The 16998-nt window shown below is 54.4% G+C and overlaps 2 protein-coding genes across 2 annotated transcripts; one reads left to right on the forward strand and one right to left on the reverse strand.

Moving 5' to 3' along the window:
* Nucleotides 1-217: 217 nt before the first annotated feature.
* Nucleotides 218-2929, forward strand: LOC128945546 (uncharacterized). Its single transcript, XM_054289294.1, has 4 exons — nucleotides 218-292; nucleotides 606-877; nucleotides 1913-2515; nucleotides 2714-2929. The coding sequence occupies exons 3-4, from the start codon at nucleotides 1946-1948 to the stop codon at nucleotides 2927-2929; spliced, it is 786 nt and encodes a 261-aa protein (XP_054145269.1). The 5' UTR covers nucleotides 218-292; nucleotides 606-877; nucleotides 1913-1945.
* An 11639-nt stretch (nucleotides 2930-14568) lies between these two features.
* On the reverse strand, nucleotides 14569-16600 carry LOC128945547 (uncharacterized). Its single transcript, XM_054289295.1, has 2 exons — nucleotides 15617-16600; nucleotides 14569-15420 (listed from the first exon to the last, which is right to left on the reverse strand). Exons 1-2 carry the CDS (start codon nucleotides 16577-16579, stop codon nucleotides 14569-14571), a joined length of 1815 nt encoding a protein of 604 aa, XP_054145270.1. The 5' UTR covers nucleotides 16580-16600.
* Between the last annotated feature and the right edge of the window lie 398 nt (nucleotides 16601-16998).

Raw genomic sequence — 16998 nt, forward strand, 5'->3', positions numbered from 1 at the left:
GGAACGGCGGAATCCGCCTGGAAATGCCTGGACGGAGCCTAAATCCACTGGGGATGGATCCTAAATCCCCTGGGATTGAGCCAAAGCGCGCAAATCCTCGAGCTTCCATGGAAAAGGGCGGTACTGGAAAGGGCGGGCGCCCGGCCCCTTTCCCATCCTTCCTGAGGCGGCTCCGCCTTTTCTCGGCGCCGTTCCCGGGACCGGTTCTGGGCCGGGACCAGAGTCCGTCCCGGGGCTCCTTTGCCACCGGAGCGTGCCCAACGTGTCCCCAGTGAGCATGGAGCCCAAAGAGGTGTGACCGGGGGGGCAGAGGAGGGGAAACGTGGGGTGGTGAAAAGGGGCAGTGAGCGAGGGGAGAGGATACGGGGGCTGGCGGGGGGGTGGCAGAGAGGACAGCAGAGGGTGGCAGAGGGGACAGCAGTGGGGGCAGGAGGGTGGCAGAGGCTACGAGGGAAGGGGCAGGGGTGGCAGCGGGAACAAGAGAGGGACAGACGGGTAGCAGAGCTCTCCACGGAGGGGCAAAAAGGTCCCCTCGGGGCAGGGGGCCACCCCAGGAGGCCGTAAGTGCCACCATGTCCCTGACACCTCCCCTGTCCCCTCCCCAGCTGTCCCCGGCCCTGCTGCAGCCACAGGTCACCGTGGTGGCCATCCTGGGTGAGCTGCTGGCCACCCTGCCCAGGGAGAACGACACTCTGCTCGGGTCCGCAGTGAGCTTGTACCGACACGTGGTGAAATTCACCAGGGAACTCCGGGCCACCCTGTACCGCACTGATGACGCCTGGCGGCGCCACAATGTCACCGTGGATGGTGATGACCCTGTCACCTCCCTGAGGCGGGCCCTGGCCGCCTACAAGAGCACCCCACGGACCACCTGGAAGTGTGTGACATGGGCAGCCCTGAAGTGGCAGTGGGCGGTGGCTGGGCCAGTGGACAGCTGGGCCCAGCTGGCCAGGAAAGCCACTGAGCTCCGCAACACGTGCAGAGGGGTGGCCAGTGAGGCAGCCGACATGGCTGTCGCTGCCGCTGCCCGGGCCAGGGAGCTGCAGGAAGCGGCTGCCCGTTATGGAACAGCTCAGGAAAACATGGGGGAGCTGAGTCAGGCCCTGGGAGGGGAGGAGGGGGCCGAGGTGGTGGCCGGGCATGGAGCCCAGTTGAGGAGAGATGCCAGGGTGGCTGCCAGCGAGGCAACAAGGGCCACCATGGTGAGACAGCGGGTGGAGGCGGCCCTGGGGCTGCTGGAGCGCTTGGTGGCTGCGTGTGTCGAAGCAACCGCGTTCCCCCGGGAGATGCAGCGCAGGGTTGGGCACATTGAGGCCGCCCTGAGGGGGACAAATGAGGCGTCCCCCGATGTCCCTGACGACTTGGTGGCCAAGGTGGCCGAGGCCGAGCGGATGTGGGAGGCCAACGCCCGCCTGGCCAAGGATCACCTGCTGGGGACACTTCCAGACATCATCAAGTTCTATTTCACTGGTGGTTCCACCAACCCCAGTGCCTGTGGGGTGGCCGAGCGGTGCCAAAGAGCCATCGATGACATCCCAAGGCTCCTTCGACCCCTGGAGCATCCCCAGAGCATCCCCACGGTGTCCCCAGAGGTGCGATGGGGGGAGGGCAGGGGTGGGAAAGGGTGTCGCAAAGGGGACAGGAGAGAGTGGCAGGAAGGGGGGAGGTGACGGGGGGGGAGGGGGCAATGGGAGATGGGGTGTACACGAGGGGGAGGGACACGGGGGCTGGCGGGGTGGGGTGGGGAGCAGGTGGTGGGAGGGGCTATGAGGGGAGAGGGAGGGGGTGGCCGAGGGAACAAGGGGCTGACAAAGGAATGGAGAGGACAAAGGGGACCTCTTGGGGGCAGGGGACCACCCCAGGAGCCGTAAGTGCCATCAGGTCCCTGACACCTCCTCTGTCCCCTCTCCAGCTGTCCCCGGCCCTGCTGCAGCCACAGGTCACCATGGTGGCCATCCTGGTTGAGCTGCTGGACACCCTGCACAGGCGGGATGAGGAGATGCTGATGGTGCTCGAGTCCCCAAGGTGCCTGTACAGTGAACTGGTGGATTTCACCGAGGAGTTCCACAACACCCTGTACTACACTGATGACACCTGGTACCACCGCAATAACTCCTCTTTTACTGACCCTCTCACCTCCCTGAGCCAGGCCTTGGCCGCCTACAAGAGCACCCCATGGACCACCTGGTTCAATGTGAAAATAGCAGCGAGCGAGTGGCAGGAGGCGGTGTCTCTGCTTGTGGACAGCTGGGCCAGGCTGCCCAGGAAGGCCACCAAGCTCCACAACGCCTGCAGGGAGGTGGCCGCTGAGGTGGCCGACAGGGCAGCCCCTGCCACCGCCCCAGCCAGGGAGCTGCAGGACGAGGCTGCGCATTATGGGACAGCTCAGGAAAACATGGTGGAGCTGGGTCAGGCCCTGGGCAGGGAGGAGGGGGATGAGGTGGTGGCCGGGCATGAAGCCAAGGTGAGGGAAGAGGCCATAGTGGCTGCCAGCAAGGCAAGAAGGGCCACCATGGTGAGACAGCGGGTGGAGGTGGCCCTGGGGCTGCTGGAACGCTTGGTGGCTGCGTGTGACGAAGCCACCGCGTTCACCCAGGAGCTGCAGCACAGGGTTGGGGACATCAAGACCAGCCTGAAGGGGAAAAATGAGGCATCATCCGATGTCCCTGAGGACTTGGTGGCCAGGGTGGCCGTGGCTGAGCGGCTGTGGGAGGCCAACAACCGCCTGGCCAATGATCACCTGGAGGAGACGCTTGACTACATCATCAAGTTCTATGTCGATGGTGAACCCGTCAGCCCCAGTGCCTTTGGGGTGGCGGAGCGGTGCCAAAGAGCCATCGAGGACATCCCAAGGCTCCTTCAACCCCGAGAGCGTCCCCAAGGTGTCCCCAACGTGTCTCCAGTGAGCATGGAGTGCCAAGAGGTGTGATGGGGGCGGAACGGGACAGAGGGAACACTGTGGGGGCGAGGGGAGGGGGTAATGGGGTATAGGGGGGACACGGGGGGTGTTGGGGGTGGCAGAGGGGACAGCAGAGGGGCAGGGGGTGGGAGAGGCTACAAGTGGAGAGGCAGAGTGAGGCAGCGGGAACAAGAGGCTGAAAAAGGGATAGAGGGGATAAAGGGGACCCCTCACGGGCAGGGGGCCACCCCAGAAAGCCACAAATGCCCCCAGGTCCCTGACACTTCCCCTGTCCCCTCCCCAGCTGTCCCCGGCCCTGCTGCAGCCACAGGTCACCGTGGTGGCCATCCTGGGTGAGCTGCTGGCCACCCTGCCCAGGCAGGACGAGGAGATGCTGCCCATGTCCACAGCGAGCCTGTACTGGGACCTGGTGGACTTCACTGAGAGCCTCTGGGTCACCCTGTGCTGCACTGAGGGCACCTGGTGGTGCCGCAATGTCAGCCACGATGATGGTGACCCTCTCACCTCCCTGAGCGGGGTCCTGGCTGCCTATGACAGGACCCCATGGACCACCCGGGATGATCTGACAATGGCAGCCAGGAAGTGGCAGCGGTCGGTGTCTGTGCTTGTGAAAAGCTGGGCCAAGCTGCCCAGGAAGGCCATCAAGCTCCACAACACCTGCAGAAATGTGGTCACTGAGGCGGCCGACAGGGCGGCCACTGCCACCGCCCAGGCCAGGGAGCTGCAGGATGAGGCTGCCCGTGATGGGACAGCTCAGGAAAACATGGTGGAACTGGGTCAGGCCCTGGGCAGGGAGGAGGGGGCCGAGGTGGTGGCTGGGCATGAATCCTGGGTGAGGGAAGAGGCCATAGTGGCTGCCAGCGAGGCAACAAGGGCCACCATGGTGAGACAGCGGCTGGAGGCGGCCCTGGGGCTGCTGGAGCGCTTGGTGGCCGCGTGTGACGAAGCCACCACGTTCCCCCGGGAGCTGCAGCACAGGGTTGGGGACATTGAGGCCGCCCTGATATGGACATATGAGGGATTCTTTGATATCCTCGAGGGCTGGGTGGCCAAGGCAGCCGAGGCCGAGCGGTTGTGGGAGGCCAACGCCCGCCTGGCCAAGGATCACCTGCTGGGGGCAGTTCCAGACACCATCCAGTTGTTCACTGGTGGTCCCACCAGCCTCAGTGCCTGTCGGGTGGCCGAGAGGTGCCAGTGAGCCATCAATGACATCCCAAGTCTTCTTCGACCCCCGGAGTGTCCCCAGTGAGCCTGGAGCTCCAAAAGGTGTGATTGGGGGCGAGAGAGATGGGGACAGAGGGAACACTGCAGGGGGAGGGGGCAATGGGGAATGGAGGGGATATGAGGGGTGGCAGGAGGGGAGAGGAGGTGACAGAGGCATGGAGGGGAAAGAGGGACAATGGGGCAGTGGGGGATGGGGATGACGGGGGGAGGGTGGACACGGGGGCTGGGGAGGCTGTGGCAGAAGGGACAGCGTGGGATGGCAGGGGCTACAGCTGTGGTGGTAGTGGGTGGCTGAGGAGACAGTGGGGAGGGTGGCAGTGGGTGGCAGAGGGGAGGAGTGCATGGCACTGGGACAGGGGACAGCAGAGCCCTCCAGGGAGGGGACAGAGGGGACACCAGGAGGGTACAGGCACCACTGAAAGAGGGTCACAAATGCCTCCAGGTCCCTGACACCTCCCCTGTCCCCTCCCCAGCTGTCCCCTCCCCAGCTGCTGGAGGCTCTGGTGTCTGTGGTGGCCACCCTGGGTGAGGTGGTGGCCACTGTGACTGGGCCACGCCGGGGCGTGAGGCGCTGTGTGCCCCCAAAGTTGCTGCACGGGGCCCTGAGGATCTTCACCTGGAGCCTCCATAAGGGCCTGGAACACCCCGGTGTCACCTCCCTGGGCCAGACCCTGGTGTCCCCTCCCTGGGCCAGGCCCTGGCCACCCCTGGGGCCACCTGGGCCGATGTGAGAGCCGCGGACAGCGCCTGGCAGGATTTGGTGGCTGCACTTGAGAAGAGCTGGGACCAGGTGGCCAGGGAGGCCACTGAGCTCCGTGACACCTGCAAGAACACAGCACCCGCCTGAGCCGGGGATCCGCAGGACAAGGCCACCCGCAGGGGGACAGCTGAGGACAACCTGGCAGCCACAGCCCAGCAGCTCATGGTGGCCCTGGACAGGGATGGGGAGGCCTCAGTGGAGGCCACACGCAATGCCCAGATGGCAGTGGCCCCCAACGAGGCCATGGAAGAGAATGTGGTGGCCACCAGGCGGAGAAGGGTGGCCATCAAGAGGAGACATTGGGCAGAGGTGGCCCTGGAGCCACTGCAGCACTTGGTGGCCACACATGACAGAGCCACGTTGTTCCTCTCGGAACTGCAGTGCGGGCTCGGGGAAGTCGAGGCTGCCCTAGAGGGGACAAATGACGCATCCCTCGATGTCCCCGATGCCTTGGTGGCTGCGGTGGCCAAGTTTGAGCAGCTGTGGCAGGCCAGCGCCCGCCTGTTCAAGCATCACCTGCTGGAGACACTTGGGAACATCCATGACCTCCTCTTGAGTCCCTATGATGGTCATGGTGGCCCCAATGAGCCCAGCAGCCACGTGGTGGCCGAGCAGTGCCAAAAAGCCATTGAGGACATCCCGAGGCTGCTGCAGAGACAGTGATGTCACTGCTGTGATGTCATCATGGCAGTGACGTCATTGGGGACATGGCTGCTGTCACCTGTGCCCTCCCTGTGCAGTATTTGAGATAAATCTGGGGAATTTTCTTTGAAATTACCCCAATCCTGATGGGAATTCCTGGATTGATGTCTCTGGGGACACTCAGGGGACAGTCTGGGGACACTGGGGACACTCAGAGCTACTCAGGGACACTCTGATGACACTCAGGGACAGGGGACAGGGGTGAATGAGTCCCCTCAGCAGCTTCCAGGTTTCCACTGTGCTTGCAGACCAGCCGGGTCATAAATGACAATTTATTTATTGCCTTTTGCATTTTTGATTGCCTTTTGCACATTGTTATTAATCACCAACAATTTGATACGGTATTTGATACTGATATTGATTATCAGTGATTCCTTATAGCTGCTGGTTGTTGCAGTACTATCTATCAGTTCATGTGTGCACCGTACAGCCTGTAAATTAATTAATTAACTAAATAATTAATAATATTCTCTATATAAATCAGACCAGGCTCATCTGAACTCTGTGTCAGACACATCACTGACCCCATTGACAGACGAGTGCTCAATAAATCCATCCCAATGTTCCTTGAGGGGAGCACAGCCAGGGAGCTGTTTCAAGGTGCTGTCACTGAGATATTTCCCCTTGAAAACCCTTGGTGGAATGGAAATACACCCGAGCAGATGGCAAAATTAAAATGCCATCACACCCTTGCGAAAGGGATCCAACAGCTGAGAGAAGTGGCAGTATTGGAGGTACTCTTTGGGAGGGATGGACAGCATGAAAATGACCTCGACAAGGTCAGGTGCACAGGGCAAATGTTGTGGAGTCTGGCAAATCTGGGGCCATCTCAATACACCACCTTCATTGGAATGACTGATGCTGATACCAACCGAGAGGCAGTGGGCTCTGTCACCAACAAGCTTAGAAATTGTGAAAAATGCGTATTTTATGATTGGCTTTTGGCAAATATTAAAATGAATATTATATGTGTTATGTTAGAACGTGATGCTGTATTAATTTTTTTAAGTAGTGTGCTAAATATTGTTTTAGATTATAACATAATGTTAAAATAGAAACTAGGCTACGTAAGATACTTTTTTCAAAAGGGACAAATAAGGTACTTCCACTGAGATAACAGCCTCAGGACACCTAAATCTTTCAGAAAAAAAGAATTTATTGCTCCCTTATCAGAAGAAACCAACTTCTTCCTGCCTCGCTCAGCCATGAAGCCAGGATTCAGAGAAAGTAGTTGGCACTGACCAGGCAGAATCCTTTGTTTGAATGGAATTTATGCATCACATAGGAGGTGTATGATTATACAACAGGCTATTGGTTTTAAGCTTTTAAGGATTAATCTTCTGTTACTGGGTGTCCCTTTTTTGGGCTTATTCTGCCCAGAAAGAGGTACCTGGACTCTTCATAACTCTTTATTTTTATTGTCTTGTATTGTCCTAATCCCAATGTTCCAAATTTTCATTACTCTTTTTTAATCCCAATTTTCAAATTTTTATTACCAATTGTATTACTATTTTTATAATAATTTTATTATTATTAAACTTTTAAAATTCTAAAAACAAGAAGTGATTGGTGTTTTTCACAGATATTATGAGAGTATGATCAATGGCCCCATGCAGGCTCATGTCCCTGCTGTGCTCAAGGAACTCAAAGAGGAGATGAGGGAGATGAGGGAGGAGGTGAGGAAGATCAATGCAGCACCCATGTGAGTCACAGGCCCCAAAGTCAGAGCCCAACATCCCCCAGCTCGACAGAGAGGGTGCACCCCACGGGCTGACCTGTGGTTCTGTCTGTGTGACCATGGGGAAGACATGGGAAGGTGGGATGGGAAACCCACTTCTGTTGGGAAGGATGAAAGTATGAGAAGAAAGTCTCACAAGTGTGTGTGCTGGACAGAAAAATTTTTCAATGTAGAATCTGGAGAAGGAATAGAGATGGAAGCAAGTTTTGATACAGAAGAAAAGAATTGCTGAGCCAGTCTTACTGGATAACCAAGGAGGCATAGGGTGTGTTCGTTAGAAGGGGTTTTTATGGCTTAGAGCAAAGGATAAACCCACCACAAACAAGAAGATGTTTTTACCAAGCAGAAAGATAGCACAGGCAAACAAGCCCACCGATGATGCAAATAGAAAAACAGTCTCAGAATTTTCCACTGCAAGAGAACTGAAAAATACCTTCTATCTTGAACTGTAATGTACTAACTTTTAGTGATTGGAGAATAGTAACATGAATATGATGATTATAGTAGTTATGATAGGCTATAGGTAAAGGTTAAGGTATAAATTGGTTCTGCTGTATTAAGATGCTCAGCAAAGAAAAGTATCTAATGCAATGTAACCAAAACCAAAGGGTCTGCAGGCCTGCCTGCAGCTGGCAGCTGACAGCTGTAGACACCGGATCTGTCACCCATGACCCTGGACTGCTGTAACACCTTGGATGTAATAAACTGCATTTTGAAGAGCTGCCTGGACTCCTGCATCTTTCAGTCTGGCTCTTACGGTGGCACCCAAGTGGGGCACCATTAGTAAGAGGGATTAGAAAGAGCCTGAATGAGAGCTGTGGTCACAGGCTCTGTCACCCATGACCCTGACCTGCTGTAACATCTTGGATGTAATAAACTGCATTTTGAAGAGCCACATGGAGTCCCACATCCCTCATTTAGGCTCCTACAGTGGCGCCCAATGTGGGGTGCCCTTAGTAAGAGCCTGATAAAGGGATGTGTGCCTCCAGGCCTGCCTGCAGCTGGACCTGACAGCTTGTCATGGTTTGACCCGGAAACAGGATTTCTGGGATGCTGTGGATGGGGCCAATGAGTGCTCAGATTTGAATATTGCCATCTGGCCCTAACCACTGGGCATTGGGATCCACCTCCGAGAACACAGGGTAAAAGCAGGGCTCTCCCCCTGGCAGTTCCTCTTTGGACTTCCGGCGGGACGGAGTTGAGTCTCTCCCCCCGGCCCAGTTGCTGGCTGGGCAGGGGGAGGGGAAAAGCCATGCGGCCCGGCCCGGGAGAGGTAGGCCTGCCCCCCCCCCCAAGGGTGGAAGAAAGAAGTAAAGAAATGCCGGGAAGCAATGGGCAGCCTGTCCCCATCCCCTTGGAGACAGACAGAGAGAGAGAGAGTGCAGCCTGTGTTTGTGTGCCGTTACCTTGAAATTCAGTAAACATGTGCCGGCAGCAGGCAGCCCGGCTGAGGAGATGTTGGGGGGGGGTGCAGCCAGGAGTCCAGCCGCTTGGAGGAGTTTTTAACCCTTTTTTTGGACAATGAAAACTTCACAGAACATTAACCCTTCCTAGACGAGTGATGAAGGTCTGGACCAGAGAGAGAGAGAGTGAGAGATGTTGGAAAGATGGAGAACATGGAGTGGCATTTTATGCTGGACTCTTTTGTGTAGCCATGGACAGAGCTATGTTTCCGTGTAATACAGAGACTGAGTCCAGGGGGAGAAATGTCCCAGAGCCAAAGAAGATTCAGTGTGGGTACCCCTTGGCCCCAGGGGGTATATAAAATATGGGGGGGACAGATGTCCCAAAGGTGAGATACTGTGCTTCTCTGGAACTGGATACAGCATCCTTAAAAAAAGACAACCCTGGAAGCAGCCCTGATTTTGGTTCGGTGGTGAGAGCACCGGAACAAGTACGGAAAAGGCCACCACGACACATGGAAGGACTCCCTCTCCTCTTGAGGAACTGAAAGTTGAGCATTCTAAAGGGTGGTGCTGGACCCAGAATTGATTTTGGATTGCATCGTATTGGGAATTTGGGGGGGAGGAGGAGGAGGAGAGTGTTTTTGTGAGGTTTTCATTTTCCTTGTGTTTTTTTCTTTCTTTTGTGTGTAGTTTAGTAATTGTTTGTGTAGTTTAGTTAATAAACTTTTCTTTTTTTTCAAGTGGGAGCCTGCTTTGTTTATTCCTGGTCAAAATCTCACAGCAGACACCAGAGTAGGTGTATTTTCATGGGGGGCATTTGGCATTGTGCCAGTGTCAAACCTTGACACAGCTGTAGGCACAGGCTCTGTCACCCATGACCCTGGACTGCTGTAACACCTTCGATACAATAAACTCCATTTTGAAGAGCCACATGGAGTCCCACATCTCTCATTTAGGCTCTTACAGTGGCGCCCAAAGTGGGGTGCCACCAATAGTAAAAGCCTCAGTGAGGGGTGTGGGTCTCCAGGCCTGCCTGCAGCTGGAGCTGACATGTAGGCACAGGATCTGTCACCCTTGACCCTGGACTGCTGTAATACCTTGGATGTACTAAACTGCATTATGAAGAGCTGCCTGGGGTCCCACATCCCTCATTTAGGCTCTTACACCCCCTCATCCACATCTGAGACAGAATGGATCCCCTGGGAACTCCGAGAGCTACAAAACCCAGAACTCCGTCAAGTCACGTCAAACTTTTTCCACTGCACCTGCAGTGATCCCACGTCTATCATGCCATCATCAAAAAGCGCTTGGCCTCCCATGAGAGACCATGCCTCCCCAGAGAATGCCTCTGCAGGGTTAGAAAAAAACCCATGCTCTCTGGCCCACAGAAATAATCTTTCAAAATCACTCCAGGAAACAGAAATCCATTTCCGCTCCCTGAGACCCTTCCAGAGGTCCAAAACCAGAGAATCCTCCATGAAACCCACAGGATTTGCCATTATCACAAGAGCTGCAGGCAAAGTGCCGAACGGCTCACAGTCACCACGCCAGAGCAAGGAGGGGAGTAAAACGATATGACCTCACCCGTGGCTGTTCGACACACGGCAGCCACCAGATGTCGCTACAGAACAGGAAATAACACAATGTGGACACACCATTGTCCCAAGGTAAAAAAGAGCACACTTAATTTCTGCCACCAACATTTACAGATTTCCAAAAGTGACAGTGGATTGCAGGGTGAAAGTGCTACCTCTCCAATGACACTGAAGAAACCAACAGTCCATCAAATTTCTTCTCCTCCTCCATAAAAGAAAGCAAAACAATAAGGTATTTACATAAACTGTGTGAGAAAGTACCTTACAAGAATGTAAACATCGGAAGGCTTAGACAAACTTAAAAAAACAGGGTGATATGACTTTGTTTTTTTCCTTATCTCCTATTAATGAGCCCATCAGTGCCTTGCTCCATGACTCCGAGATAACTCCCTCCAGGAGCCATTTCTGTTGGATGGGCAATCAAGGACCAATCGTGACTCAGAACAATATCAGCCTGTTGTGGTGTGTTTGTTTTACTCTCCCTTTGCTTGATTTGTTCTCCCTTTGTTTGAAGTTGGAATGCTCTGTTTCTCACCATGTTGAAACGGTTCTGCCCAGGTTCTCCCTCCTCTCTGTGGAGAGTTAGGGACATGCGTGCGGAAGAAATCGGGCTATACGGTCAGTCAGGATATCCCCCCTCCCCTGCAGTCAGACCTTTGCTCTGTGCCTGGCCGCACCCAGCCGGACGTGAGCAGAAGGAAATGACACTGACTGCCCAAGCTATAAAGGACCCCTGTGACCCCTCAATAAACGCCATTTGCTGTCCACCACGTTGGTGTCAGGAGCATATGGACCTAGTGATCCTGGGCATTGGGCCACTGTGCCGGACTAAGAACCAGGTCGCCACGCCTTGAAGGCAACACCTGTCCCAGTTAAATGTCAATCTTTCTGGTCCCCATGGCGCCAGATGTATCCAGTTCTACTCCTCCCTGGTTACCCTGACAACTCAATGTATCCTTTCCCCTACTCCTCCCCAGGGCCCTGCCAGTCACTCCCTGCTCACTCCCTTTTCTCCAGAAGCTTCTCTCCAGGGTTTGAAGTGATTGGGTCAGGGACTGGGGCCCCCCTTCCTAGCTGTACCCATTGGTCTCCTGTGTATGTCAATCCCTTGTACCCCTTTCCCGCCTGGATTCCCATTGGTCTCTGTGCTGGTTCCACCCTACCATCCACTCCCGTTATAACCACATGTATCAACTGTCAAATCCTCTTCGTTTTGTTGGCTCCCCTGGATATCATTAAAGCCGGACTTTGCCCCAAAAGGGAGAGCGCTCTTTATTCCTGTTCATCGCAGCGATTCTGGGTCTCGTCCACACCTGGCAGCGCCTACAGCCATAGCGCTGGGTGTCTGCTTGAGGCGCTCTCCCGAAGCCCAGCTATCGGGACAAGTGCCCCTCCGTGCTGTTAGCGGTTGCTAGCCGGCTAGCCTGGGCGATTGACACTAACACAACTGCCGCACCACTGCAATCAGCCCATGGGAGATGCTCTGCCCAGGGGGGAGGAGCTCAGCATCCCCACCTGGATATCATCTGGGCTTTGGGACTGAACAGGCAGCCCTTACCCACTGGTTTCCAGAGGACAAGAGCTGCCAGATCTTTTCTACGGGATCACCACTTCAACAAGACCATTTCATGTGGACTGCCACCACCATCCTAACTAGTAGGGTGTCAGGTTGCATTCTGACTCTATCAGTGGTTTCATTTTGTACTATTGCATGTATTTTTGGGGTTTTTCCCTTTTCCTAATAAATTTTATTTCTGGCCTGGAGTCTCTCACTGGTTTTGCTTTCTAACCAGAACATAATTTTGGCACTCAAAGTGGGGTAGCAAGGTTTTTTCTCAAGAACCTGGTTTCACTCATTGGGAAATGCAGAAGGATGGGGAAACCCCTTGTGTACCACCAGGAGACCTATATTTAAGTAAGAACTGTGTATAAAGTTTCATTTTGCATTATAGATATGTATAACTGTAACAGAATATTGGTTTGGGTATAGATGGCAATAGGATAAGGGATGGATTATGTCCTAGGTTAAAACATAAAGATTTATTCCATTCCCATCCTCAAGAGCTGTTCAGACCAGCAGAGGCATTGTTTTTTCCTTATCTCCTGTGAATGGGCCCCTCAATCCCTTGCCCCATGACTCAGAGATAACTCCCTCCAGGAGCCATTTCTGTTTGATGGGCAATCAAGGACCAATCATGACTCAGAATGATATCAGCCCATTGGGAGATGCTCCACCCAGGGGGGAGGAGCTCAGCATCCCCAACTGGAAATAATCCAGGCTTTGGGACAGAACAGGCAGCCCTTACCCACTGGTTTCCAGAGGACAAGAGCTGCCAGATCGTTTCTACAGGATCACCACTTCAACAAGACCATTTCATCTGGACTGCTACCAGTGCCCTAAGCAGCAGGGTGTCAGGATATATTCTGACTCTGTCAGTAGTTTTATTTTGTATTATTGCATGTGTTTTGGGGTTTTTTTCCCTTTTCCTAATAAATTGTATTTCTGACTTGGAGTCTCCCACTGGTTTTGCTTTCACACCAGAACATAATTTTGGCACCCAACGTAGGGCACCAACATTTTGCCTCAAGAACCTGGTTACTGTGGGTGGGTAATGCAGAAGGACAGGGAAACCCCTTGTGTACCACAAAGAGACCTAATTTGAAGTGAGAACTGTGTGTAAGTTTTCATTCTGTATTTTATATATATCTATATCCATATATCTATATATCTTTTATATACATTATTATGTGCATTATACATTTATATATATTTTTCTTTTGTGTTTCATGTATTTTGGAGTTTTTTCCCTTTGTGTAAAAACTTGTATTTCTGACTTGGAGTCTCTCACTGCTTTTGCTTTCAAACCAGAACAACTAGCCACTGGTGATTGTTGTTTGGCTTGATTGACTGGTTGCATCCACAAGTGTGTTGTGACTGTCTGGCAAGGGCCATGGGTTTTTCTTAGTAGTAAAGTATGGTATAACAAAGCGATTGATCAGCCTGCTGCAATCATGGAGTCAATGCTCATTATTCCCCACGGGGGACCCCTGCTACAAGAGGGACTGATGATTTTTCTTTCAGCACTGGACAGTCCTTTTTCCAATGCCCCCATTTCTTACAGCATGCTCTCTGGTCCTTCTCCACAGGGGAAGCTTTCTTGGGTGACTTTTCCCGAGTTGCCTTCTTGCTAGGTTGGGATTAACTCTTTCAGCTGGGCCCCTATCTCAAAACACCTTCCAGGCAACCTTCAGCAGTTTATCCATGTCTTCAACTCCCTTTATCTTTTCTTATGTCATTTGAAGCCTGACCCACACAAAACAAAAGCAGGTGTGCTTTACCATCAGCTGATTCATCAGTATACTTGATGGCAGTTTCTCTCCACTTGTTTAAAAAATCAGTGGGTGATTCATCATAATTTTGCCTCATTTGGTAAAGCTTTGACCAATTCACAGCTTTAGAGACCCCATGTTTTAACCCACATACCACAAGGCTTTGATATCATTTTAATTTTGCCATCTGCTTGGGTGTATTTGCCTCCCACCCAGGATTTTCAAGGGGAAATATCTCAGTGACAGCACCTTGAAGCAGCTCCCTGGCTGTGCTCCCCTCAGGGAACATGTAGGTGGATTTATTGAGCACTCATCTCTCGATGGGGTCAAGTGATGTGTCTGACACAGAGCTCAGATCAGCCCGGTCTGAATTATAAAGAGAATATTATTTTTTTATTTATTTATTTATTTATTTATAAGCTGCACAGTGCATACAGGAACTGATAGATTACATTGCACCAACCAGCAGCTACAAGGAATCACCGATAATATCAGTATCAAATACCATATCAAATTGCTGCAGATCAATAACAATGTGTAAAAGGCAATACAAAAGTGCAAAAGGCAATAAAAAAAGCGCAAAAAGGCAATACAAAACTGCAGAAGCCAATGCAGAATTGCAGAAGCCAATCATAAATTTGCAATTTATGACCTGGCTCTGCTGCACAGTGGAAAGCTGGAAGTTCTTGAGGGGACTCATTCAGCCATGTCCCGTCTCCCAGAGTGTCTCTGAGTGTCCCTGAGTGTCCCCAGTGACATCACTCCAGGAATTCCCAGCAGGATTTGGGACAGTATCACTGAAAATTCCCTGTAAAATTCCCCAAATCTGTCTCAAATTCTACACGGGGAGGGCACAGGTGACAGCAGCGATGTGTCCAATGATGTCATTGCCCCTATGTGAAACTTTCCTGCAGCAGCCTTGGGATGTCTTCCCAGGCTTTTTGGCACCGCTCGGCCACTGCGCGTCTGCCAGGGCCATCCAGGACAACATAGGGACTGAAGAAGATGTTGTCAATGACCTCAAGTGTCCCTAGAAGGTGTTCCTTGACCAGGTGCGTGCTGGCCTCCCACAGCTGCTCAAACTTGGCCACTGTGGCCATCAAGGCCTTAAGGACATCAGGGGATGTCTCGTTTGTCCCCTTCAGGATGGCCTCGATGTCCCTGAGCTGCCACTCCATGTTCCAGTTGAACAAGATGGCTCCGTCACACGTGGCCACCAAGCACTGCAGCGGCCCCAGGGCCATCTCTGCCCAACGTCCCCTCCTGGTGGCCACTCCAGCCTCTGCCCTGGCTTTATTGCCGGCTGCTGCCACCCGGGCACTGTGTGTGGCCATTCCCCAGGTCACCTCCTCCTTGTCCAGGGCCACCATCAGCTGCTGCTCCGCGATTACCTTCCTGTGGTTGTCACGGATCTTGGTGGCCTCCCTGGCCAGCCAGTCCCAGCTGTCCACGAGCTTGGCCACCAACTCCCGCCAGGTGCTGGCTGCAGCTCTCACATTGGCACGGGTGGTCCTGGGGGTGGTCCAGAGGGTGCCCAGGGCCTGTCTCAGGGAGGGGACACCAGGGTGGCCCAGGGAGGTGACATCACCTTGGTTCAGGATTGCACGGAGGCTCTGGGTGAATCTCTTCAGGTTCTTATACAGGGAGTCTGGGAACTTGCCCCAGTGTGGCCCCGTCACAGTGGCCACCACCTCGCCCAGGGTGGCCACCACGGCCACCAGCACCTGCAGCTGTGGAGTGGACACCTGGAGAGGTGACAGGGGAGGTGTCAGGGACCTGGTGGCACTTACGGCCTCTTGCAGTGGCCTCGTACCCCTGTGGGGTCCTCTTTGCCCCTTTGTCACCCTCTTGTCCACGCTGCCCCCCCCACCCTCCAGCCCCCGTGCCCCTTCCGTCCCCCATTGCGCCCTACCCACCCCCCCCAATCCCCTCGTCTCTCACCTTTTGGGGCTCCATGCTCATTGGGGACAAATTGGGGATGCTCTGGGGACACCCCGGGGGTCGAAGGAGCCTTGGGATGTCCTCAATGGCTCTTTGACACTGCTCAGCCACCCCACAGGCACCGGAGCTGACAGGATCACCATCGAACAAGAACTTGATGGTCTCAAGCATCCCCTCCAGGTGACCCTTGACCAGGCGGGCGTTGGCCTCACACAGCCGCTCGGCCTCGGCCACCTTGGCCACCAAGTCCTTGCGGACATTGTGGGACGCCTTATCTGTCCTCTCTAGGGCAGCCTTGATGACCTTCATCAGGCGCCGCAGGTCGCGGGGGAGCACGGTGGCTTCGTCACACGCGGCCACCAAGCGCTGCAGCAGCCCCAGGGCCGCCTCCACCCGCTGTCTCTCCATGGTGGCCTCGCTGGCAGCCTCCATGGCATGTTCCCTCCCCTGGGCTTCACGCCCGGCCACCACCTCAGCCTCCTCCTGCCTGCCCAGGGCCTGACCCAGCTCCCCCATGTTTTCCTGAGCTGTCCAATAACGGGCAGCCATGGCCTGCATGTCCCTGGCCCGGGTGTCAGTGCTGGCCACCCTGTCAGCCACTTTGGTGGCCAAATCCCTGCAGGTGTTGCGGAGCTTGGTGGCTGTCCCGGCCAGCTTGGCCCAGCTTTTCACAAGCAGAGACACCGACTCCTGCCACTTGTTGGCTGCCCCCATCACACAGAACTGGGTGGTCCCTGGGGTGCTCTCCCAGGCAGCCAGGGCCTGGCTTGGAGGGATGAGAGAGTCATCATCATCAGAGTTGACATGGCGGTACCACCAGGTGCCCTCAGTGCGGTGCAGGGTGACGTGAAAGTTCTCAATGAAATCCTTCAGGTCCCTGTACACGCAGTTTCCGAAGTCATTCAGCAGCAGAATCCCCTCCCATTTGGGCAGGAGGGCCACCAGCTCACCCACGGTGGCCATCACAGTGACCTGTGGCTGCAGCAGGGCTGGGGACAGCTGGGGAGGGGACAGCAAAGGTGTCAGGGACCTGGTGGCACCTGTGTTGTACTGAGGTGCCCCCTGCCCCTGAGACTTCCCCTTTGTCCCCCTCCCTGGAGGGCTCTGCTGCCCATCTGTCCCTCCCTTGTTCCCTCTGCCACTTCCCTCATAGCCTCTGCCACCGCCCTGCCCCCTCTGCTGTCCCCTCTGCTCTCGAGGGTCCAAGTCACTGTGACCCCCAGATACATGAAAAATCTCTTCCCAGCCCAGGCACTTAAAAGATATCAAGGTTTTTTATTGCATCTTATTTATAAAAATTTTTCTCCTCCCCTGCCGAAGCCCATCCAGCAGGACAGTTCCAGGCACACTGCCTGGCCCCGGGGCAGGGTTATGTCTTTATA

This window comes from Melozone crissalis, unplaced genomic scaffold (genome assembly GCF_028551555.1).
Source record: "Melozone crissalis strain CALT ecotype California unplaced genomic scaffold, PUWL_Pcris_2 ptg000066l_1, whole genome shotgun sequence".
Taxonomy (NCBI): domain Eukaryota; kingdom Metazoa; phylum Chordata; class Aves; order Passeriformes; family Passerellidae; genus Melozone; species Melozone crissalis.

Bases quoted from the DNA above. Each gene is read 5' to 3' on its own strand.
- LOC128945546 (XM_054289294.1), top strand. From the start codon at position 1,946: ATGGTGGCCATCCTGGTTGAGCTGCTGGACACCCTGCACAGGCGGGAT. The intron at 2,516-2,713 runs GTGAGACAGCGG...CGGCTGTGGGAG, and splicing joins AGGCAAGAAGGGCCACCATG to GCCAACAACCGCCTGGCCAA.
- LOC128945547 (XM_054289295.1), bottom strand. From the start codon at position 16,579: ATGGCCACCGTGGGTGAGCTGGTGGCCCTCCTGCCCAAATGGGAGGGG. The intron at 15,421-15,616 runs GTGAGAGACGAG...TCACCTCTCCAG, and splicing joins TGAGCATGGAGCCCCAAAAG to GTGTCCACTCCACAGCTGCA.